General features: G+C 40.5%; 1 protein-coding gene across 1 annotated transcript; it reads left to right on the forward strand.

Annotated features, from left to right (window-relative positions):
• Positions 1-153: 153 nt before the first annotated feature.
• ATPAF1 (ATP synthase mitochondrial F1 complex assembly factor 1) lies at positions 154-25,273 on the forward strand. The gene is made up of 9 exons (XM_043877013.1): positions 154-546; positions 3,870-3,978; positions 7,307-7,351; positions 7,988-8,050; positions 11,659-11,709; positions 12,866-12,913; positions 16,057-16,152; positions 17,701-17,808; positions 24,101-25,273. Exons 1-9 carry the CDS (start codon positions 218-220, stop codon positions 24,293-24,295), a joined length of 1,044 nt encoding a protein of 347 aa, XP_043732948.1. The 5' UTR covers positions 154-217; the 3' UTR covers positions 24,296-25,273.
• The last annotated feature ends 268 nt before the right edge of the window (positions 25,274-25,541 follow it).

A 25,541-nucleotide genomic window follows, 5' to 3' on the forward strand; every position in this document is an offset into this window, starting at 1 on the left:
GGACCAGTAGGTCTGAGCAGCTTTCAAGAGGAGACGGCGGGCAAGGGCTGCTGGTCGGGAGAAGGCGGGCGGGGGCGCTAGAGCTGCGGAACACGCGGGGCGGGGGCGGGGGCCCGGGCAGGAGCAGCGAATGCCCTGCCCCCAACCCAGCCTTTCCCCGGCGCCCGGAACATTGAAAGAGCGGAACCTCGTTGTTGCAGCGCGGGCGCGGCGGACGATGGAGCGGTCGCGCGGGCCGCTGGCCGAGGCCGACGCACCCGGGGAGGAGGAGGAGGAGGTGGGAACGGCCATGGCTGCCGTGGTGGCGGCGGCGGGTGGCGCGGGCCCGGCCGTCTTGCAAGTGGCCGGCCTCTACCGCGGCCTATGCGCAGTGCGCACTCGCGCCCTGAGCCTGGGGCTCGTGTCAGCCGCGCAGCTGCGCGTGTTCCCGGTGCGCCGCAGCTCCGGCCGGCCCGCCGGGGGAGCCGACGGCAGCGGGGTCGGGGACGAGCTTGAGGCCAACCCCTTCTACGACCGCTACCGCGACAAGATCCAGCAGTTGCGCAGGTGCGGGCCCGGCCGGCGGCGGGCGGGGAGGAGGGGCGGCGCGCGGCCCGCGCTTCTGGTGTTTCTGTATCCGGCGCTCTCAGTCCTTCCAGCATCCCTGCCAGAGGACCTCTGTTTCTGTCCCCACTCTAAGATCACACAGCTAGTGTGAGAGCCGGGAGTCTCTACTCCAGTTGTCTTTGTTTTTTTTTTTTTTTTCCCCCTGCTTTAGTTCTCAAAACGCTGAGGTCGACTCTTAGGGGCAGCCCTTAAGGGGCAGGCAGGTCCGGGAGACCTGTCCTCATTATCGAAATGGGAAAGTGGAGCTCTGCAGAGAAGAGAGTTGCTCAAGATCAAACATTGAGTCAACTGAAGCTTGACCTAGAACTCGGGGTCCCAGGCTTCTAGCTAAGGACCCTGACTACAAGGAAAGGAGACTGGGATGGGAGAAGGACATCAAAAAGTAATAGTGTCACAGTTGGTTCTCAGTTGGACCCTCATTAAGATGAGGAACTGAGGATCAGAGAGTTAGAAGCCTGCCAAAGGTCACGCAGCTGGTTAGGATTTGTCTGACTTGGAATCCCAGGTTCCTAAGACTACCCTCCACCTTCTAGAGAGAAGGTCCTAGACGTAAGAGGTAGATATAAGGGGGCATGGTGGGTCCAAAGAGTTCAACTGGGAAGAGCTGAAGGAGATCAAAAGTGAAAATTGAAAGGACTTGGGAGAGAACCTGGCAGGGTGGGCAGGCAGTTGTCTTAGGAAGGAAAACCTAAGACTGCTCCTATAACTTCTCTGAGTTCCATCATTTCTACTTCCACAGCCTTAATGCACTGCACCATCTTCACCTAGAGAATTGCAGTCATCCTCTGACTAGTCTTCCCCTCTTCCAGCCTTGGACCCGTCTACCCCTAGTCCATGTCACTGCTATTATAGTGATCTTTCTTTGAAAGAATAACAAAATAAATAAATATTTTTGCTTTCCTTCAATAGCATTTAGATATACTCAAGTATTTGTCTTTTTAAAAATTTCTTCTTGAGCTTCATTCCCCTTCAGTCTTTTTTCTCACTGATCGCTTTCACAGACAAGCATCTCAGAAGAGTGGTCTACATATACTCTTGAGTACTTCACAGTTCCTGTTCATTCTTATTCGTGAACAAATGAATGACTGGTTTTACTTTCCTTCCTCACTCAGTCGTTGCTGTCAGTATTTACACTACTGTTATCTCCTGAAGAGTGGCTTTCCTAGGCACCCCAGACTTTTGGATAATGTCCATATCCTTAGTGTTCCATACAAGGCCTTCGTGCTCTAGTACCTGCCAGTCTTCCTAGCTTTACCTCTTACCAAAACTTCCTTTGAACTTTGTGGCCTAGCACAAAGGAATAAAGGACTGGTGTTGGGAGCAGATGTTCCAGGTAAGGAGAGCAGCAGCATAAACAAAGGTACAGCAGCATAAGACCACCTCAACCATTTAGGATTATTTGAGCAAATTTTCATCATAATACTTGTAGCACTCTAACGTACATATTTACTTGTCTTTCTGTCCTACTAGGTGGTACACTCGTTGAGGTAGGTACTCTTTCTTATGTGTTTCTGTATCTCTAGAACCCAGCAAGTTAACCAACAGGCAAGAAACAAGAAGTCAAGTTTGTTGAATGAGTGAAAGGGAGACAGGAAGGGATAAGTTCTAAAAGAAGTTGAGTGAGAGGGAAGGGAAACCTGTGTGCCTACAAAAAGAAAAAAGAAAACATGAAGTAGAGGGAAAGGGAGGTATGAAATGAAAGCAGGACCAAAAAAAAAAGAGTCAGTAGAACCTGTGCCAAACTAAGGAAAGGGGCGAGACAGAGCATAGCCATGAGGCCCAGGACCAAACAGGTAGTGTCTCTCCTGAGATAGTTTAGAAGGAATTATAGTCCTGATTGGCTAGTGCTGGAGCACGCTCACTAAACCCAGGTTCTTGGACCACCAGCCACAAGTTCATTGTGAGCCAAGGGCAGGACAAGCCTGTGTGCCCTGCTGACCCTACTCCAGTCTAGCCCCTGGGTTTTTGCATCACACTACACAGGTGAGCTACAGGATTTCATCTAGCTTTAGGCCCAAGGTAGGTAGGACATGCACAAACGAGCATGTCCAGAGAGCAGGTCCACAGTAGAGACAGATTTACAAAGCACATATTTGAAGAGGGGCTGGAAAAAAGCGAAGAATTTTAACCTAGAGAAGAAAAACTTAAGAGGTGACATAAGAGCAATTTTCATGTACTCATAAAAAAACTAGATATTTTCTCTCATTCCTGGTGGGGTGAAAGATGCAGAGGGGTAGACAGAGACTCGGAATGTTTTCGCCATAAAAGATGCCCAGGGTGGAGTACACGACAGGGCACTGCTGCCTAGGCCACCCCTCATCCTCTCCATCCACTCACTGGCAACACTGACCTAGGCCCTGGTCAGGCAAGATGCCACACCCTACCAGCTGGGGCCCCTGGTGCAACTCTTCATCCAGGACGAGTTGGCCTTCCCTGGAGGGGAGGAAGATCTGCCAGAATACATGGCAGTGAAGGCAGTGGTGTTCGATGTCACCTCCAGAAAAGAGTTGTACAGAGAAGGAGCACTCAGCAGTATCTTGACCAAGAAGAACTCCACCACAGGGGTGACCAGGATGTTTTTAGATCCTGCAGACCTCACCCATAACACTATAGGTCTCATGGCCCAGGAGCTGGAGCCCCTGTATGACATTTTCACCAGAGTGTACACAACCTGAAGAGTTCTTAACAAATGGCAGCCCCAACCTGAACTTCAGGCCTGAAGACCAGCCCCATTTTGACACAAAGGACAAATTCTGATGTTCCATCAACATGTTCTTTGGAGAGAGGATCAGAGGAAACTCGGGTGCTAAATCTGCAAAATAGGCTGCCCGGAGCGTCTGGATCGCCAGGCTCTGAATGGAGATTTGCCCTAGTAGGGGAGGGAAGGGAGATGGCTGAGAATTAGATGTGTTCCAGTAAAAGCTGGACAGTGGGATTCCTGTCTGAGGAGGCGACCGAGAGAGATGCCCACAGAGTACCTTTCCTGTCTTGAGGATTCAAATTCCAAGTACCTGAGAGACCAAGCCCTGTGGCACCCTAGGGAATATCCTGCAGGAGAAAAATGTTACACAGGCTCCATGAGGATGAAAAATAGGTGAATAAGTGGATTTCTTTGTCCACTCTCTTGATTTGTAGGTCTGTGCTCAGGGTAATTAAATTAAGACAAATGATGTCTATGCCCCATCTCTGAAAGTGAAACATGGTGTTTTGTTCAAAATCCAGAAAGGCCCAGGTGGTTTAACCTTTCATTTACCTTTGATCAGGTCTGACCCAGCTGCTTTTGAGTCCAGACTGGAGAAGCGCAGTGAGTTTAGGAAGCAGCCAGTGGGGCACTCCAAGCAAGGTGACTTTATCAAATGTGTGGAACAGAAGGTAAGACCTGCCCCTTTGGGTGCTGTTGGCACACCAATACTCTGCACCACCACGCCTGACCCTTATCCTGGGAATGGGCTCATTGAGGGGTCAGCTGGATAAACTGAGCTCACTCTATCTTTACTCAGCTCAGTCTCCATCTGTAAATGGTATTCTGCTCTTTTTGGCAAGGTATTAGAGTCATGGTGGAGATATAAGGTGATGAAAATGATAATCTCTGCTTCCAAGGGGTATAGTTGAATGGTCAAGGCAAGATACACATGGCAACAGGTATGGGAATTAGGGAGGAAAAGGTGCTTAATACGTATTAGCTTTTATTATCCTTAAACAAGAATCAGAGCTGGGGAAAAGCATCTTGAAAGCTGTGTACAAGTAACACTCCCTATTTGCAGGTTCTGCATCCACAGATTTCACACCTGTGGATTCAGCCAACAGAGGATTGAAAATATTCGAGGGCAGGGTAGGGAACTCTAGAAAGTTCCAGAAAGCAGAACTCCAGTTTACCACTTGCAGGCAGCTATTTACTTAGCGTTTATTGTATTTATAACTATTTATATAGAGTTTACATTGTACTAGGTATTATAAGCAATCTAGAGATGATTTAAAATGTATGGGAAGATGTGCATAGCTTATAAGCAAATACTGTATGTACCATTTTATACAAGAGAATTGAGCGCCTACACATTCTGGTGTCTTCAGGGGTCCTGGGACCAATCCCTGACTGATACTAAGGGACACTTGTATAGGAAAATTAATCTAATGCAGTGCTTCCACACTTTTTGACCATGACCCACAGTAAAAAATATATTTTACATTGCAGTTCTTGACACACATATGTATATGATTATAACTGAAACAAAATTTTTACAAAACAATACTTACTTTTTTTGCATGGAATGCACTCTTAATATTATTTTCATCTTTTAAAAAATCTTTGGCCATAGTCTACTAAATTTATTTCACAACCTATGATTTGAAAAATGCTAACCTAGGGTGGTACACAGAACAAATCCAAGTAGGCGGGACCAAAGCCAGGGAGAATGTATCTAGATGTGGGCTGCATGGGCCTGAAATAAGGTGGTTACAATGGAAAATCGGGTTCTACATTGTAAAAGGATAGGCGTTTCTTTTACTTGGAGAATAACTTTTTGCCTTACTTGCTCAGTTGTGAATGACTCTTTGAGGCCCCAAAGACTATCGCCTGCCAGGCTCCTCTCTCCATGGAATTTTCCAGGCAAGAATACTGGAGTGGGTTGCCATTTCCTATTCCAAGAGATCTTCCTGACCCAGGGATAGAACTCTTGCTTCTCCTACATTGGCAGGTGGATTCTTTACCACTGGTGCCACCTGTGAAGCACCCTTTTTTGGCTTGGTATCCCAAATTTTAAGAGTTCATTCAGTCTTAATGATTGGTTGAGTTAATTAGAATCAGAATAGTTAATGGATTAATCATTATAAGGTTGAGGAACAAATTCAACCTCTTATGACAAACCTAGTTTACAACTTTTGTATGAACAGACAACTCTACTACAAATATTTTATCTATTGTAATTTCCTAAAACATTTATAGTGTCAAGATTACAAGTTAATAGCTATTGGAAATATTACTGTGTTATAAACTTTCAATATTATATGGGAAAGCTTTTTGTCCCCTTTTGAAATAAGACTTAGAAATTCACCTTTATGATGACAAGAGCAGAATAAGTAAAGATTAAATTTAAATTATGGCAATTCTTAAGTAAATATTCACTTTACTGTCTTTCTTATCTAGCTGGAGAAAGGTTAATGACTAATGAGTCTATTTCTAAAGCCTTTTCTTTGAGTCATTGGTTCCCTACCACATAATACCAAACATCCCCTTTTTGTAATAAATTGTATTTAATTCTCTCTGTTCTACCCTGAAATGAAATGTAGACAATATAACCCACCTACCCATGTAATGTCAGGGAATATAATGCCTTAATTTTAATATTAGTTTTTAAAAAATGCAGATAATAGTATGTAAGTTCTTAGGCACAACTACGCTACGAGACCTAATGCAGTCATCAGGTACTTTCATCTCTATGTAAAATCGCTATGAATACTTACGCAGCAAATGCCAACTGGTACGAGTTGTTATGTTGGTAATTATAAAAACTCCCAAACAATAGTAGTGTTGTTATCAGTGACTCTCATGAGATTCCACAATGTATTGGTACAGTCTTCTCGCAAGTTACATGTAGTTGCATTTCTGAAAAATTCAATATTAAAACTGTTTAAAAAAAGGAAGAGGAAGGGATGGGTGGAGGAAGAAAAGAAGAAAGGTAGGTCTGGCTAGACATTGAAAAGTTGTATGAGATGAGGGAAAATTCTTCATTATGTAGAACTCACCTGCAGAATTGCAGTTCATTTGGCACTACTGCCCCTCCGATAAATGCAGGTGGAACCATCCAGTCAATTATTGTGATAACAACAACAACAAAAAAGTCCCCTTAGATTTCCAGAGCACCTGTAGTAGAGATGCTTTAAATGTTTCATTAATTGCTCTTGAAACTTTGGCCCATAGGGTGTATCCGGTAGGTTTTTCTATACCAGGCTTTTGTCTAGTTTGTAGGTACTGGTTCTACAGACATCATTTATGAAAGATTTGGATTCATTAAAGCACAGAGTAATGAAAAACAGTTTAATCCAGAAAGTCTGTTTCAGTTTCAGATTTCCAGGTGTGGATTGTGCTCTCTGAAAGATAATCATGAACTGAGAAATTGAATGGAAGACTCAGTATAACCCATCCCTACTATCAGAAACAACTCCAGATAGGATTTCCTGCTGTGGCCTTTATCTGAGAGTGAGTTAGGAGAGAAAATAATCACTTTCAGTTTTTCTTGGCCTTTTGTGAGAGGGAGTCTTAATTTGAGGGTGGGAATACATTATAATATGGATTACCGGAAAAGACTCGATAGTCTGCTGAGGATGCCTGCCTTCAGAAGTGCTGTCACAGATGAGAAGCAGCTTGGAAAAGACATCATTCCATTTCTCATCTCCTCTGTGGCTCACTGGGAAGTGGAGCACAGGAAACCTAAGCAGGCTTGTTCTGGGAAGGAGTCCCTTATCCAGGGATTGAATGAATTCTCAGTACCAGTAGATGGTGTTTACTGACGAAGAGGTTTCTCATCTCTGCATCTCAGAATCAGTCAAAAGTTGTCTCACAAACAATAACTCTTAGAACAGTTACTATATAGAGTGAAGAGAAGTGAGTTCTTAGGTGCAGCATTACTAAATGAGGTATTGGCAGCTCACCTAGGGAGGGTGGTCTTTTAGAGTAATAATCCTGTCCCATCCTGTATTTCAGACACTGGGGAAACAGCCTGTGAGCAGAGGATTCACTAAGGACAAGGTAGGTTTCTAATTGAATAGCCAAGTCTGAAGTCATGTGGAACATTTATAACAGGAGACTGCATATTTGAACGTATGTACTGTGGTTCAGTGTTTTTGTGCTTTTCTAACTGTGGAGATTAGAAATATTTCTATGAACTTTTGTTATGACTTTGTTATGGTTTTATTATGACTCCTACATAGTGTGGGTCCTGGAGTGCTAGAGGAAATGTAGTGATACCTTTCCTGTCTATAGGAAATAGTTTTTAAAAATCAAATAAATACATGTTTACTCTGTAATTTAACTTGCAAATAAGGAACCATTTCTGATAGAATAGCAGTTAAATTAAAGGTAACAACTGAACTTTCTCCTCTTACCAGCTTCAAGCTACAGTACTCATGAGTGAGTGTGAAACTTTTGGGAAATCCGTGCAAATAGAAATGGAAATAGAAATCCCTGAAAATAGAACTGTGAAACCTGCCTGACCCTGTTGGCTGCCTTCTCTGAGCTTGTGGGTTTTTAAATACTCATTCTCCACTTACTGAAGATCTGCTTTACTGTCCTAACATGATGCTTCCTATAAAGCTTACAGATAGAGTTAAGCTGTTTTGTTTTTTCAATTGTAGGTGTTAACTGCCTTTTATTTTTTCCTTTCAGACTCTCAGTTCAATCTTCAACATTGAGATGGTGAAAGACAAAACTGCAGAAGAAATAAAACAGGTAATGAAAGAAAATGAATTGGCATACTTTTTGAAAATATGTGCTTTGTGAACCATTCTGAAGGTGGAAATGAACATACGTTTCCTGATACCTCTTCCTAGCCAAAATGAAAGGCAGTCATTGAAAGCAAAAGTGATGAATTACATGAAAAATAGTGCATAAGAACACTTGGTCTCACTCCTGTATGTCTAATTAACTCACATTTCCCCTTTCTTTTTCATTCCTGTTGTCTGCCTCTTATTTAAAATCATCACTGCTCTCTTCCCGGATGACTGTATTACCTTTCTAAATAGGTTTCCCTGCTCTTACTTCTTTGTCATATCCTCCTCATTCAATCCTCCTGAAGTTCTACTCATAATGTATTGGTTAAGAACAGACTCTAGAACCAAGCTGCCAGTTTTAAGTCCAAGCTCTGCCACTTAACTAGCAGAATGACTTTGATAAGTTAGTTAACCTTTCTAGGTCTCAGGTTTGCTATCTGTAAAATGGACATAATAATACTACTTACTTCATGGAGTTATTCAGGGAGTCAAATGAGTTAATATTTACAAAGTACTTGGAACAGTGCCTGGCACAGAATAAATGCTATATTTGTGCTTTTAAATAAAAGAATAAAAATAAAACATGAAGTAACCTGCTCTCAAAAATTCAGTGACTTCCCATGTTCCTTTGTTTGACATTCAGAGTCCTCCATTATTTTAGGACCTTCTGCAGGAAGCCTTCTGGATACCTTCTATCAAAACACTTGTGATCTGTTCCACTTGTTTGGTCATTCCATATACCATGATTTGTATTGCTATTCACACTTGCATGTCTGGTTCTTTTTTCTATAATTAGAATATAATAAGCTATTTATTGTCATTCCTTATAGTTCCATAATTCTATTTTAGGTAGATTGAGAGAATCAATAATAAAAGTAGTATACTGTGTGTCAGGGGCTGTACTTAGTGCTTTATATGCACTGTTTCATTATATTCTCATAACCCCCTTACAAAGTAGGTGTTATTACAGGGAACTCTGCTCAATTTTATGTTCAGTTCAGTTCAGTCGCTCAGTCGTGTCCGACTCTTTGTGACCCCATGAACTGCAGCACTCCAGGCCTCCCTGTCCATCACCAATTCCCGGAGTCCACCCAAACCCATGTCCATTGAGTCAGTGATGCCGTCCAACCATCTCATCCTCTGTCAACCCCTTCTCCTCCTGCCCTCAATCTTTCCCAGCATCAGGGTCTTTTCAGATGAGTCAGCTCTTCACATCAGGTGGCCAAAGTATTGGAGTTTGAGCTTCAACATCAGTCCTTCCAATGAATATTCAGGACTGATTTCCTTTAGGATGGACTGGTTGGATCTCCTTGCAGTCCAAGGGACTCTCAAGAGTCTTCTCCAACACCACAGTTCAAAAGAATCAATTCTTCTGCGCTCAGCTTTCTTTATAGTCCAACTCTCACATCCATACATGACCACTGGAAAAACCATAGCCTTGACGAGACGGACCTTTGTTGACAAAGTAATGTCTTTGCTTTCCAATATGCTGTCTAGGTTGGTCATAACTTTCCTTCCAAGGAGTAAGTGTCTTAATTTCATGGCTGCAATCACCATCTGCAGTGATTTTGAAGCCCAGAAAAATAAAGTCACCCACTGTTTCCACTGTTTCGCCATCTATTTACCATGAAGTGATGGGACCGTTTATATATAAAAATTATGTAATTATGTATAAGAACACCTAAATGGGAAAATAATTTGAAAAAGAGTAGGTATATGTACATGTGTAGCTGAATCACTTTGCTGGTACACCTGAAACTAACACAGCATTGCTAATCAGCTGTCCTCCAATATAAATAAGAAGCTAAGAAAAGAAAAAAAAACAAAATTTTTTTAAAAACTAAAAAAATAAAGTAGGTACTATTATCCCCAATTTACAACTGAGGAAATTAACTTGAAGCGATAAAGTAACTTACTTAGTGATAGAACTAGGATTCAAACCCATGTCTGTTTGACTCTGCATCATATTCCCTTAGAAGAAGTTGTACCAGTTGCTATGGGTGTCCTTGGGTACTGTATCATTCATTTCAGCAGGCATTTATTAAATGTCAGCCTCTGTGCCAGATATAGAAATAAATGAGGGACCCCTCCTCTCAAGGAATTTCAGCCTAGTGAAAAGACAGACGTGAAAATAAAAAGAGAACAGCACAGAGTTCTATCTTCTGCGAATTTAGGCCTAATACGAAGTCTCCAGGAAACTTCAAACTGCCTTTGGGTAGAAGTGCCAATAGAAAGTGGACACCAAGTATGTCATGTCCTTTAGGGGAGAGAAAAGCCAGGCCTAGGAGGCCTGACCATTACATGACAAATATCATTCCAACCTATATTTTTAGATACAAATTTGTGTTCATTAAAATAATTTTGAGTGCCCAAGGTCAACTATGTTAGGAAATATCCATCAGTCTCATATATTCAGTGTTGATTCATAAACTATCTGCCAATATAAATTAAATAAAAATAAGCAGGACATGCTGTCCTTGAAATGAGGAGGCAGTATTTTGACATAAAAATAGAAAGGCATAGCGATCTTAGGCTGCATTGATAAGGTGATCTGCCCAGGTCCTAGGAGGTAATATTCCTTCTGTGCTTTGTGATGGTGAGATCTCACTTTGATTAGTGTCTTCAGTTACCCCCATCCCATGTTCTTGGGGATGTTGACAAAGCAGAGCAGCTCTGAAGGAAGGTGACTCATTCTTTAGCACCAGCTCGCTTAGGTATCGCATTGGCTCTGATGCCTTCCCTAACTTCTGTACCTTTGCTCATGCTTGTCCTTCTCTGCTTGGAATGTCTCTTATCATCTCTCCTACCTGTCTATCTTCCCAGACTCCCCATTCATCTGGCTAACTCCTGATCATTCTTCAGGACATAGCTCAAGTGTCCCTTCCTCTGGTACTTGTACCCTAAATCGGATTAAATGCCTCTTTGTTGCCCTCAGAGCACATTGGCTATGGTTTGCATTGTAATTCTGTTGTGCTAAGTATGAACATTATTTCAAATAATGTTTCAAATTATTTTTTCAATATTATTGAAATTATTATTTCAAATAATTATTTCAAATTCACAATAATCCCATGAGGTTGATGTTACTGGTATTTTATCAATGATTATATTGTTGTTAATTAGTCATTTTCAGTAGTTTGCCCAAAGTAGCATAGCCAGCAAATGACAGGAGCTGGGATTTGCACCCATATCTGCCTGACCTTGAGACTCTGGGTTCTCTGAGAGGGCCCACAGATGGCTGGTCATTGTGGGTTTGGGGACAGAAAATACGGAAAAAATAGTATGTCTGTTATACACAAAGCACGTCTTAGAAGAAATGATTAACAAGGTCATAGAATCTGTTTCTCTGACAGGAATTTGCTACTAAGAGTTACAGTTTAATCATCTAGAAGAGTAGATGCTATTAAATCTTTTTTGTAATCACGTACAAGTAATAAAAGTATTACGTTGGATTTTCTTCCCTGTTAGCAAATAACGTATTACTCTGAGCAATGAAAGCTGTCGCTGCTTCTTGGTGCAGATTGAAAAGATGACCAATGGGTCACAGACACTCTCTTTTTTGTACAGATTTGGCAGCAGTATTTTGCAGCAAAAGATACAGTCTACGCAGTTATTCCTGTAAGTACTTTGGAGGGGGAAATGAAAGTGTTACGGCATGAGGGTCAGGGCTCTAACCTTAGTAGGCAGTTGCTTTTACTGTTCTGTGTTTATTGCCTCTTGAGAACCTACATTTATAGCTCTGAGGGTTTTTATTATGCCCTGAGCACCAAAGATTGGGAGCTCCATATGGTATATTTATGGCTCTTGTTTTTCCTCTTTCTGGTTTAGAAATGTCTCTTTGAGTCAAGTCCCTGACAAGGGAGTATGGTGTAAGTTTATGTTGCTGAGCAATTTCCAACTGTCTTTTATTTCTTTTTCGTGTTTTCCAATCAAGCTGTTGGAATTTAGGACAGGTCCTCAAGCATACCTTCCTTCCCTTCCTGTCTATAACTGACCTATACCTGAGCTGACTTGGAGCTTCCCAAGCTTTTGAGGCATCTCCCTCCTCAAAATTGCTGCCTTGGAGATAGTCGCGGGCCACTGCTTGACCATTGAAGATCTGTGACTCAGAAGGAATGCTGCTGACTTCTGGTTTAGTGTCCTGCCGCCCTCTCCCAGAAGAAAGCATTTAATGTTCTCGGTTATCAGCTAGTTCGTTAATTGTTCTTCTCTGAAGAGGAAGTAGCTTTAGGTTAAGTTTATATCAAGTACACAAATATACACCTAGCTTACACGTGTTAAGTTTCCTCTTAAGGAGGAAAATGTACAGATGGAAAAATAAAGCCAGGCCTTTCGGTTGTTGTTGAAAGTATTGCTATCTTTTTTTCTTTCTTCCTCTTTTACATATATACCCTTTCCTTTCATGAGTTCAACAGCCAAAAGAATCTGTGCTTTTCATGTTATTTTAAATCTCTAATACTGACTCATTGTTTGAGCAGGCTTTCTTAGCTCTCCCTCATACAGACTCAGTGACTTATTGTCTCTGACACTTGGCAGAGTCCCCTGAAGAGTTTAGAGCATTTGGAGTATCCACTCCTCACACATAATTCTGATACTGAATAAGAAAGTGTACATCTGGTTTTTCCTCTCTGTTGTAAGAGGGGTTTGTAAATGATGCAACTTAAGATTGTTTTAGTTGTATTTTAGTTCTGGAGTTCAGTCTTGGTGACTTTAAATGTGATTATGACCTTTTTTATTTTCTTGTCTTTGAATTTTATTCTTTTCTAACCTACAGAAAGAAAAGTTTGATTTGATTTGGAACCGGGCTCAGTCCTGCCCAACAGTAAGTTTCCGATGACCATATGAGGATTGCTTCTCAGTGCTGCCAGACAAGGATGTTTTCTAACCATTCTCATCATGCTCCACGCTATCACACATTGTATAGTTATTTAACAAAGATGCTTACATGTTGATTATACTGATAAATGAGATTTTTTAACCTTAGCCCTAACTAACCTTATGGGTTTGCCCAATAAGTCTGTGGCTGTTTAGCTCTCTGAAACATCTCAGCCCTTACTGATATGGATCTTAATCTATTAATATAAGTGGAAAAAAAGAATGTAAGTGAATGTTGGAAGCAACACTTGACACCTTAATCTTTTCAACCTCCTCTAAGTTTCTCTTCTCTTGGCAGTTTCTTTTCAGTTTTGGCTATGCTATTTTGATTATATATATCTGAAAGGAATTATGAAATTGTTGCTGGAATAGTGAGCTGCCAGAAGACCTAAGAGAAAGGGAATAGGTGAGGTGCGTCTGCTGACTTGGTGTCTGTACTGATTTCTAAGATTCTCAAAAAATGCTTCTAAACATTGCTGAGAGAAAAAACATCTAAGTAAATAGAGAGATATACTGTGTCTGATGATTTAGTATTGGCATTTCTCTCCAGATTGATCTCTAGATAAAATATAATCCCAATCAAAATCTTTATAAGCTTTTTTTTTTTTTTTAAAGAAATTGACAGACAGACACACACATACAGAACTGACAAGTCAATTTAAAAAAACTTGTTTGGATATCCAAAGGATCTAGAGTAACAAAACAGTTTTGAAGAAAAAGAGCAAAGTTAGAGAACTTACATTACCTGATTTCTAGACTGTGATTTCATAAAACTACAGTAATTAAGACAGTGTAGTAATAACATAAAAACAGACACATAGATCAGTGGAGCAGAGTAGACAATTTGGAAATAAACCAATATATGCATGGTCAGTTGTTTTTCAGCAAAGTTGCCAAGGTAATTGGGGAAACAATAATCTTTTCAACACATGTCCAACAAATTGTGCAGAACAATCTGAGTATCCGTACACACACAAAAAAATGAACCCTTACCTCACACAGTATCCAAAATTAACTCAAGATCTAGAAAAAAAAAATCTTAGGTTGAATATTAGTCACAGTAGCCAAAAGGGTACAAGTAACCCAAGAGTCCAGTGATAGATGAATGGATAAATAAAATGTGGTATATACATGTAGCAGAACATTATTCAGTCTTGTAAAGGAAGGAAATTCTGACACATGCTACAGCATTCATGAACCTTAAAGACATAATGTGAAGTGAAATAAGCCAGTCACAAAAGGAAAAATACTATATTATTCCACTTATGTGAGGTACCTAAGATAGAATGCAACTTAAAACCACAGTGAAGGCTTCCCTGGTGGCTCAGTGGTGAAGAGTCCATCTTCCAATGCAGGGGACACAGGTTTGATCCCTGGTCCAGGAAGATACCTGGGCTATGGGATAACTAAACCCCTGCACCACAACTACTGAGATTGTGCTCTGGAGCCTGGAGCCACAACTACTGAGCCCCTGAGCAGCCACAACTGCTGAAAGCTGTGTGCCCTAGAGCCCATGCTCTGCAACAAGAGAAGCCTGCAAATTACAACTAGAGAGTAGCCCACACTCCCTGCAACACGAGAAAGCCTATGCAGCAGGGAAGACCCAGCACAGCCAAAAATAAATTAATAAATTAAAAAACCACAGTGAGATACCACTAAGATGACTAAAATTAAAAAGACTGACAATACCAGGTGTTGGTGAGGATATGAAACAACTGGAACTCTAATATATTGCTGATAATAGTATAAAATGGTGCTACGACTTTAGAAAGCAGTCTGGCAGTTTCTTTGTAAGTTAAGCATATACCTGCCATACTACCTAGCCATTCTACTTCTACATATTTTCCCAAAGGAACTGAAAACTTACATCCATTCAGTGACTTCTACACATGTATAAGCTGTTCATGGCAGCTTTATTGGTATTAAGAGATGCTGAAGATATCCAAATCTATCACAGGTGAAAGAGGAAAGAAACTGTGTGTACAAAGAAGTATAGATTCTGTGGTTCCATTTCTATGAAATTCTGGGAAGCCTGACCAGTTTTAACAGAAACCAAGTCAGTGGTTGCTTAGGAATAGTTGGAGAGAGGGAGGGGTGCATTACAAAGGGATTTTTGGACATGATAGATACCTTCATTATATTGGTTGTGATAATCATGTTGACTGTGGTTTCACAGTATACATATGTCAAAACTATTTTAATTGTACACTTTAAATATGTGCAACTTAAACCCCAAATGTACCTCAAGAAAGCTTAAAAACATTTTTTTCTCGGTAGGCACTATGGTTATCTCATCTAATATTAGTAATAACAAAACGGAACCTTAGTGGTTGGCAGTAAGGAGACAGTTCCATGACTAATGCGTATTAGGCTGATTATACTCTTTTGTTCTGGCATCAGTCTCTTTACCACTCCTCCCCAGTTCATCTTGAGCATAAAATTAATCATCTCGGTGATTAGAGCCATACTTCAGTATCAGCCTCAGCTAGTAGAATATGAAGTGATTATAATAATTCTAGCAAAAATTAATTCAGCAACATGAGGAAGTTTAGAAATTGAAAAAGACCAAAAAGTTTATCAAAAGAAGGATGGGTAAAATTGTGGTAAATATCTATTGTCAATTTCCATATAACAGTGAAAATAATGAATTAGTAATATTTACCAACGTCAGTAGATCTCAGAAGTATGATGTGAAGTAAAAAAAGCAAGTAGCAAAAGTATACATATAGTTTGGTAAGATTTAAGTTTTTAAACATGCAAACAGTACTGTTTCTTGTTTTTGGATGTATACTTACACACTAAAAGTATAAAAACCTGGAAGGGAATGACAGGCACCAAATGCAGGTTAGCTGTCATTCTAGAATGGAATTAGAATGGGTTTACATAGACAGCTTCAGTGAATCTCTAATACTTTCTTTCTTAGGTGGGTTGGGAAGTGTAAGAGTGTTATATTATCACATACGAATTTCAAAATACAACAGAAGTTTAAAAACCAAATGTTGAAGAAATGGAGTGAATGACACAGGTCTTGGACATAGAGCAAGAGGTTTTATTTATCCACCTGTCTCCTTGTGTATTCATTTCCCACAGTTTCTCTGTGCACTACCAAGAAGGGAAGGTTATGAGTTTTTTGTCGGGCAGTGGACAGGTACTGAACTCCACTTCACTGCACTTATAAATATTCAGGTAGGTGTCCTGTGTTCATCTCTTCGGGGAAAGAGGCCTACCCCTCTGTGGGACTAAGAGCCCTTGCTAAGACTTTTAAGACAGAATATATACTGACTGCCAGCAGCATTTACTGTGGCATTGATCAACTGTCATACTTCGTTAGGCTAGCTTCTTAGGTCCCACCCAGTACCTATGAGTCATAACCTTAAGGTAGGTTCTGTGTCTTACATGTGTTTTATTAACCAGATCAGCACTATCTAAAGTGCTCGATGCATGTTTTTCATTTCATAGATGTTATTTTGTTTGCTTCCATGCTTCCTTCCTTTTTCTTCGTTTTATTCCCAAATACTAGATTAAGAAGTTTGATCTGAAGCATTTGAAGCTTTTAAAATAAAAGTATTTCAAATGAGATAATCACTAGGATTGTCAGTCTTTATTTGTAGGCCAGATCTGGGAAAAACAAGAATGGATTATAACAGCTTTGCAGTTGGGATGAAGGGGGCACACAACAGAATGAGAATTTTCTTATGACTTTATCCCTTGTGATTGTATCCAAATATTGTATCATGTTTATTTTTTAAAAAAAGAAAAGAAAAAAAATAGCAAGCTTAGAGAAGTTAGTTCATACTGCTAATAAGTCGTAGAGCTAGGTTTGCTTGACTCCATGTTATTGACTCCAAGTCTATGAACTTAACCATTATACTGTTTTGAAAACTATGCTAGGACTACCCTCCTGAAGTCCATATACAGGTATAGGAAAAAGATCCAGAAACAATTATGATCAAAATGGTAGTGTATCTATAGAAATAATGTTCAGGAGAATTGAGAGGCTACACTATTACTAAGAGAGCCCTAGCAGTAATTAGGTATTGATAATTAAAAGGACTTTCTCTGAAATTTTAAAGATGAAACCCAGAGACCTTTTGAATGTATGGTTGTTTCCTCCTACACTGTATGAGGGCTTAGGCTTTGAACCCAGCCTCTCTTCCTAGTCTGAACTGAGGTCTGGTAACCACTACCCTGTCTATTCTTCATGAAATTATGATGTTCCAATTCTTTTTCCCCCTTTCTCCCACCCAGATTATATTTTAAAACTGCACATTACAAATCTGGCCCATGTGCAAACTCTCCAGCTGTTTGCTACAGCTTAAAAGAGCTCAGTCTTCAGAGCCAGCCAAGGGGAGTAGATTTCAACTGTGAAATGCACTAGTCCATAAAAGTGGCAGTTACACAGGCATATTGCTTTCTTTAGAACTTGATTTGGTAGCTGCTCGTGTCGTTTTGTTTTTAAATATATGGCCATGATGAAGGATTCACTGCCTACTGTAAACATTTTCTGGGAAAAAAGCCAAACCTTTTTCAATTGAAGACACAAATTACACTGTGCAAACTGTCAGTTTTGCTGTGACTTGGCAAACCTGACCATCCCCACGTACCAATCCTCCAACTCACTAGCCACTCAAGGGACTGTTAAGAGCCAGAATTTCCTCCAGACTCTCCATTGCTGTGAAATTGCAGTTTCGTTGTGGTACCTTATTGAGTCTTGATAAGTGTTCCTCCTTACAGACCCGAGGGGAAGCTGCGGCCAGCCAGCTGATTTTATATCACTACCCTGAACTTAAGGAAGAAAAGGGCATAGTGCTGATGACAGCAGAAATGGATTCCACATTTCTGGTAAGAATCAACTTTTACCTTTTTGCATTTATCTGGTGGCCGTAAAGATATTCTTCTGCCAAACCTCACGAGAAGTAAAATTCCAAAGACAAACATAAGAAACATACTTGTTTCTTACGTAAATTGACAGTAATTTTGTCTTGCTCAAGCTCTTCCAATTGAAGTTAGTACAGATTCTCATTCATTTATTCACAATTTGAAAGTCCAAAAGCTCTGACCACAAAATTTTTTCATAACTCCTTTGGTCACCAAACCTTATCTAATTTGAACTTATCTGATAGCTGTATCTTCACTGTAACTTCACTTTGATGTGAGGCCACTGATAGTCCTTATTAATCCTACTCGGTGTGGAATATTCTTGCATTTTACAAGGGAAATATTAATGGATTATGAGTGTTACATAATACAGTTATATGGTATCTGCATTTGTTATCTTACTAAAATCCAATAATTCTAACTCTAAAACACATCTGGCCCATGGGGTTTCAGGTAAGAGGCTCTAGACAAGTAAATGGCTTCTTAAGTGTACAGAAGAGTTCAAAGTTTAGAATAGTTCTTAATCTTTTATCTTTCTCCACACTGTTCACATGTAGAGCTTTCATCATACATAGTGTTTTTCCTTCCTCCTTTTCCCATTTCCTGGGATAGAGCATTGACCATGTGCCTGTAGGTAATGATGTCTGTTGTGTTTGTTTTCTGTATGTCCAGGACCAGGAGCAATTTTATGATTGCTGTTCAGCCTGTTTGTCTAGTCCTTGCTCATTTCAGTCTCATTTATCCAGCAGTGTTTTTAAGTTCAGGATGTCCTCAAGATAGTGGGCCCATTAGTGCCCTTTCCTCCTGAGGTTCTTTATTATAACACCCACTGATTTTTCCTCTGTCTTTTACCAGCTGCATACAAGGAAGGGAAAAGTGATGGTACTCAGCTAGTATCGCATAGTCATAGTAAGCCCCAAGTCTAGGTCGTGATTGATGTCTCCTTCATTGTCTGTTAGTCCTGTCTCTTATCAGTCTCATTTCTCCCATTCTTCCTTCTACTCATCACACTCAACTGAAAGTCACCCAAAATCCTATCCAGAAGAATGGAGTTGCCATTAACTGAGACAGACAAGACTGCAGGTGGAACAGGTTTGGGAGGAAGATCAGGAACTGAATTTTGGACACATTAAGTTTGAAGTGCCTATTAGATAATCCAAGTAATAGGTAATTAGGCATATGAGTCTGAAGTTCAGGGGAGAGGTCCAAGCTGAAGAGATGAAAATAGGAGTTGTCAGCATAAGATTGTTATTTACAGCCATGAGACTGAATGAAATCACCAAGGAAGTTAATGAAGGTAGAAAAGAGAAGAGGTCTAAGAACTGAGCCCTGGAGCAATGAGGAAGCATCAGCAAAGAAGATGTAAAAGAAAGAGTCAGTGAGGTAGGAGGAAAACTAAGATGGTAGAACCCCCTGGAGGCTAAGATAAAATGTTTCAGGGAATACGGGTGCTGAGCCAGCAGCTCACATGCTGGTAGGGCAAGTGAGATGAGGACTGAGAATTTACTAGAAGTCATTGGGGACCTCTATGGGGGCAGTTTCAAAGGAGGGATAGGACAACAGTGTATTTGGAGTACATTTAGGGAAGGTTTGGGAGAGAAATTAGAAAAGTAAGCATAAATTTGTCTTTTTTTTTTTTTTTTATAAATTTGTCTTTGAAGGAATGTTTCTGAGAAGAAAAAGAATGGGGTGTAAGAAGTGGGGATGAGAGTGGGTTTTTTGTTTTGTTTTGTTTTAAATGAGAGCCTTGTATGTATAAGCTGATGGAAAGGTCAGGTAAAGAGGAACATATTGAAAATGCAGGAGAAAGAGAGTTGTTTAAGTGGTGTTTTGAATGGGTAAATCTTGGGACTGAGGGGTTAATCTTTGCCAGAAATGTAGCAAGAGAGAAGCCAGGATATAAGGACACATTCAGTTAAGTGGATAGAGGTAATGGTAGCTTGTAAGATGTTCTCTCCAGATTGCTTAGTGAAAAGAAAAATCATTAGCTGAGAGTGGGGATGGAAGAATAGATGTTGGATATTTGAGTAGAAAAGAGAAAGTGTGAAATTGTTGTCTAGAACATGAAGTAAGAATGTGTTCTATACCTTTAAGTACTTGAAGAAACAAAAACTAAAAAAGTAATATTTCATGGCCTGTGAAAATTATATGAAGTTCAAATTTCAATGTGTATAAATAAAATTTTATTGGAACACAGCCATGCTTATCTTTACATATTATCTGTGGCTGCTTTACATCTACAACAGAGAGTTGAGTAGCTGCAACAAGAGACTGTAGGGCCGTAAAGCCTAAAATATTAATGGTCTCTCCCTTTCCAGAAGGTGTTTGCCGACCTGTGATCTAGGAAAAAGGAAGAGAGAATGGGTGTGTGGGAATGAGATAAAGGACTGAGAGTTGGATTTACCTAGGGTGGTTTAGCCAAGTGATGTAATGAAGTAAGACAGGGACCGGGAAGTTAAAGGTGAATGCAAAGAAATGACTATAATTATTGACAATGGAGTGTGAGTTGGGTAAAGAGAGAAGTGGAAACATAAGAAAGATGAAGAGACAGTAGGAACTATGAGTCCTGCTTGAGGTAAAAGGTTTTTTTTGGGTTTTTTTGACTTGCAAAATTTTTATTGCTGTATTTAGTTGTGATCTGTTCTCTTTTTTTAATTTATTGAAGTATACTTATTTTACAGTCTTGTGTAGTTGAAGGATTTTTGAAGTTGGGAGTGAGTGTTAAATATAGGAAATAGTAGACAGTGTGAATTTTGAAATTGAGCCTTGGAGGGGATGTAGTTACCAATAATGATAAAATTTAAAACTTGACCACAGACAGGAGTGAGTGACACAGAGATGGTTTTGTATTTTCTGATCTTCAACAAAGCATGACATCTAACCATCTTAAACATGGTTCCCGTAATTATTAAAATTTGCTTCCTAGTCTTAGAACATTCAACAGCATACCAAACAACATACATTTGCCTTGTATAAATCAACCTCTGAGTTTCTAGTGTAGTACAGAATTAGACATGTTAAAATTTAGTGTAGAGATAACATGATTCAGAGATGGGAAACCTAGAAATGTAATATAAATATATGATCCTCTGCATACTCATGCATACATTTATTTTAGGCATTGTGTTTCCAAATACAGTAAAGCAAATAGATAGAAATACATGGAATCTATAGGTTTCTTCTAAACTGATTAGTTTTGATGATGAAAATTTAGTATAGCATTTAAAAACCTTATTTGGTTCCACATGTGTGTGTGTGAGCAGATGATTTCATTGGAATGTAGTAAATGCTAGGAGAAAGACATGCACAGCTTTGGAGGGGTCAAGGGAGTGTTCTGACGCAGAAGAATGAAGCAATGACTCCTGAACTGAACCTCAAAGATTAGCAGGAGTTTAGCAGTATAAAGTGGGGAGGGCAAAGGGAGAGGGGAATGTTCCAGACAGTGGGAATGGGATACGGAAATGCTAGGAAGCATAAAATGACTTGGAGTATTACAGTTTGCTATCACTGATATATTAAAAAAGGAAATTTGGTGGATTGTGTTCAGAGGATTGACTTTATCCTGTGAGCACAGAAAGATGAGGAGTTGACCCATAGAGAGTTGGATTTTGAGACCATTAACCTTAAGTATTTGCTTCCTAAACATTTTTTAGTTCTAGCCTGGTCAGTGTGATCATTTAAAATGCAGTTGCAGTAGTCTGGGCAAGAGGTGGTAAAGACCTTAGCAGAGTAGGGAAGGAAGAGAGAGAATGACCTCAGAAATGTATAGGGAATAAAATGGGCAAGACTTGGCACTTTATAGGTATTAGGATTGAAAGAGAGGGAGGAATCAGGTCTGTTAATATACCTCCTTGTTGAGCAGCATAGGGAATTAATATGTTTATCTTCTTGGGTCTTGGAAAGGGAAGAGACTACTTTTTCATGTCGAGAATTAAGGGAATAAAAGACAAGGGGCAAATGAGTCGGCAGCGGCTGGGGTGCAGGGGAGCTTTCCATAATCCTCCATGAGAGACATTTCTCCATGTCTTAACTCTCTTCCCATCATTCTAGTGGTCTTCAAACAAGTGGTCAGAGTCCTTTATCCACACAAAATCTTATTATGTAAAACCCCAGGATATAACAGCTGAAAGAGAGGTGAAGGGACTGAGGCACCTCCACAGAGGCCCTAGGACCTCTGCAGCTTGAACAGCACTGTTCTAGAATGAACACAGCTGAAATTACCCTTACCTCCACCATCCTGAGCCTCAAAAGAAGTTAACTGTCACAGTCCCTACAGTTCAGGGCCTCAGAGAGTGGTGACATCTGCCTCAGATTATGCACTTGCTTAAAAAATGGTCTGTCCTTGAGACATGTTTGAATTTAAAAGGTAAAAATGATGAAGTAGAGTTATTGACCTTAATTATTTTGCCCCACCAGAAATAGTATCAGGGTGACGTGGAGGGAGTACCAGCCTGGGAGTCCAAAGATCTAGTCCTTGCTTTGCCACTTGTGTGCCACATGACCTTGAGTCCATCCTTGACCCTCATCTGCTTTGGTTTTCTGGTCCCATTAAATGAGGACTGGATGATCTCTAAGGCCCCTTCCTGGTCTAAAATGCTATTAATTTGAAATAGCCAGCGATTTGGAAAATGGCTTTTGATTGAAGATCCAGTCTCAGAGATCAGTGCCTGCTTATGAGAAATGACCTGCAACCCATGGGAGGGAATGGAGGTGAAGCAGCCTGTGGTATTTATAAACCCATTTTCATCACTCTGTAGCTAGACATAGCACACTTTTGACAGTTTTAGTAGGAATTTTCCATTATCATTTGGGGTTGGATTTTGGCTGTGTGAACATTATAATGATGAATAAATGCCTCTGATCAGCTAGCACTAGAGAATGTATAGGAAGCAAAGTAAGAGTTTTTGAGGTAATTCTTTTGTAAGATTTCAAGAGTGTAGCCTGTATTTTGATCCCACTTGTGTTACAGTGGTCAGGTCACCATTTTCCTGCTCCTGAGCTTTAGAGAAGGTGGCCTCTTCTTTTTCCTGGGGCTTTGCTGTGGATTAGTTAGAAATGACTGCATAGCAAATTACTACTCCAAAACTTTGTGACATAAAAAAATAAATATTGATTACCTCACAGTTTCTTTGTGTCAGGAGTTCAGGCGCAGCGTAGCTGGGTGGTTCTGGCTCAGAGTCTCATGAAGTTGCTGTCAGGATATTGGAAAGGGCTACTGTCATTTGAAGGTTGATTGGGCTTGACGATCCACCTCTGACCCCACTTGCATGGCTGTTGGCAGGAGGCCTCATTTCCTTGCCATGTTGGCTTATCCATAGGCTACTTGAATGTCCTCATGACATGGAAACTGATTTTCCCCAAAGCAAGTGATTTGAGATAGCAAGACAGAAACCATGATGTCTTCTGTGACTGAATGCCAGAAGTCCTTTTTCATCATTCCACTTTAGTCCGTTTGTTAGAAAGCAAGTCACCAAGTACAACCATCACTCACAGAAAGAGAAACAAGGCTCTATCACAGGGAGAAAAAGTGTCATGGGGAATTCCTCGGTGGTCCAGTGGTTAGGACTTCATGCTTTCACTGCTGATGGCTTGGGTTCATTCCCTGATTGGGGAACTAATCCCACAAGTTGTGTGGCCCAAGAGAAAAAAAAAGGATGTCATAGACTTTGTGGACAATTTGTTAAAACTACAGCTGGCTTTGGCACCACTTTTTTGACTGAGGTGGTATGAGGAATAGGTTTTATTCAACAGTATGTCTAGTTAGTCAAAACCTTAGTACCAGCTCACAAACTTAGTTCTTAGAGCTGGAGAGCTGGTTAACTATTGCTCTTTTTTTTCCCCTTGAGATATACTTAACAGTTACTAAGGAACTGAATGAAAATGGAATTTTTTTTAAGAGGGAAATTTTTAACATATGCATTTATTTATCAGCAAGCATTCACCAGATTTCACTATATGCAGGGATGTAAAACAGGCTCATACTGTGAGGAATTCACATAAGGGTAGACAGACAAAAAAGAAAAAGAGGAAACAAAGGACAGATACAATATTGTCTGATACATGCAATGCTAGAGGAAGAGTAGACTAATTTGGGTACACAGAAAAGGGGCACCTCACCAAGACTTGGGATGTCAGGGAGTCAGGAAGCTTTCTGGAAGCAGTGACTCCTAGGCGAGAGCCCCCACCTGCCACAGGCCTTAGACACAGCTGTGTGGCCCTGTGCTGGAAGGGACTCACTGTTCTTTCTACCTTTCAGAATGTTGCTGAGGCACAGTGCATGGCCAACCAAGTTCAGCTCTTCTATGCCACGGATCGAAAAGAGACCTACGGGCTAGTGGAGACCTTTAACTTCAGACCGAGTGAGTTCAAGTATATGTCTGTCATCGCGGAGCTGGAGCAAAGCGGACTTGGAGCCGAACTGAGATGTTCTCAGAGCCAGGATAAGACTTAGGGATGTCAGGTTGGCTTACAGAGTTTTCTGCTCAGTCCTGGATAGTCCTGAGTCTACCCACCCCTTGAACTCTCGGAGGCTCAGTATCTATAATGAGCCGTCTCTAAGGAGTCGCCCTGTGCGCTTATTTGCAAGAAGTAACGTGGAGGTGAGCCCTGTTACTTGATATTCAGGAACAAAGATACCCAAACATTCTGATAACTATCTCCCGACATACTTGAAGTTTCCTTTTCAAGTGTTTGAGGTCACATCCAGAGACAATCAGGGATCCACAGGATGGTTGACTTAATTTTATGCACTGTAGGAGTGTATTTGTTCTCTGGCCATTTTGACTGCACAGCTCTAATAATTAGTTCCTCACCTTTATAAACTGTGACAGGATAATAAGCTTGAAGACCTGCTGTAGTTAGACGTGGTCTTTGCATACTCTTCCCACTTGGCCAACTAAAGGCGTAACCCAGTTAGACCCTCGAACAACCACATATTGCCATCAGGATTAAGAGTCTATCTAGATGCTCCCAGAATTGCTGGTGGTATTGTTTGGAGTATCAGCAGTTTTCAGGTATATTAAACACACAGGTACAGTGCCTGCTGCCTGCATATTTTTAAACCATAATTTGTGACACCTGCTTCTCTAACTATTCTGCCTGTTGGAAGCTGTGTATTTGGAGGGGCTGAATTGGTGCAGTATAAATAAATCAACTATTTTGTAAAGAGAGGATCAATCCAGATTTGCTTTTTGTTTTTTAAACAACTCTAAAACCATGCCAGTATTATATTAATAGAAAAGGAAGCAAATGTACCCTATTGTGTGTGGGGGAAAATAAAGTCTGGCTTATAATCTTTGTTACACTAAATAGTGAAATCTAAGCTCTGTGCTGTCCATTGTGTCTGTACTGTGGGCTGATCTCATCAAAACTGATCTTGGGACTCAGCCAGTTGCTTAAAATAACAGGAAAAAAAAAAAAAGAAGCTGTCCAACACTAGAAGCTCAGGTTTGGCTTACAGTATCCCTGTTGTGGCTCCAAGCTCAGTGATAGAAGAGGGTGGCAGTAACACACCAGCCTTCTGAACGCGAGGCCTCAGAGCACCCCCCTCCCCCACTCTTGTTGTCAGCCACCTTTATTATAATGTTTTTCCCTTTCTTCATCTAACATGTTCCACTTTGCTGCTCCTGCCTATGGTCTGGCGAACAACGCTGAACATGGTGTGTGGGAATATAACCAGGATTTGCAGTTTATGTGTG

This window comes from Cervus elaphus, chromosome 20 (assembly GCF_910594005.1).
Source record: "Cervus elaphus chromosome 20, mCerEla1.1, whole genome shotgun sequence".
Lineage (NCBI taxonomy): Eukaryota > Metazoa > Chordata > Mammalia > Artiodactyla > Cervidae > Cervus > Cervus elaphus.

Coding starts and splice junctions, on each gene's coding strand:
- ATPAF1 (XM_043877013.1), top strand. CDS start 218: ATGGAGCGGTCGCGCGGGCCGCTGGCCGAGGCCGACGCACCCGGGGAG. Junction 7,352..7,987: donor GAGGATTCACTAAGGACAAG/GTAGGTTTCTAA, acceptor TTTTCCTTTCAG/ACTCTCAGTTCAATCTTCAA. Junction 17,809..24,100: donor AAATGGATTCCACATTTCTG/GTAAGAATCAAC, acceptor TCTACCTTTCAG/AATGTTGCTGAGGCACAGTG.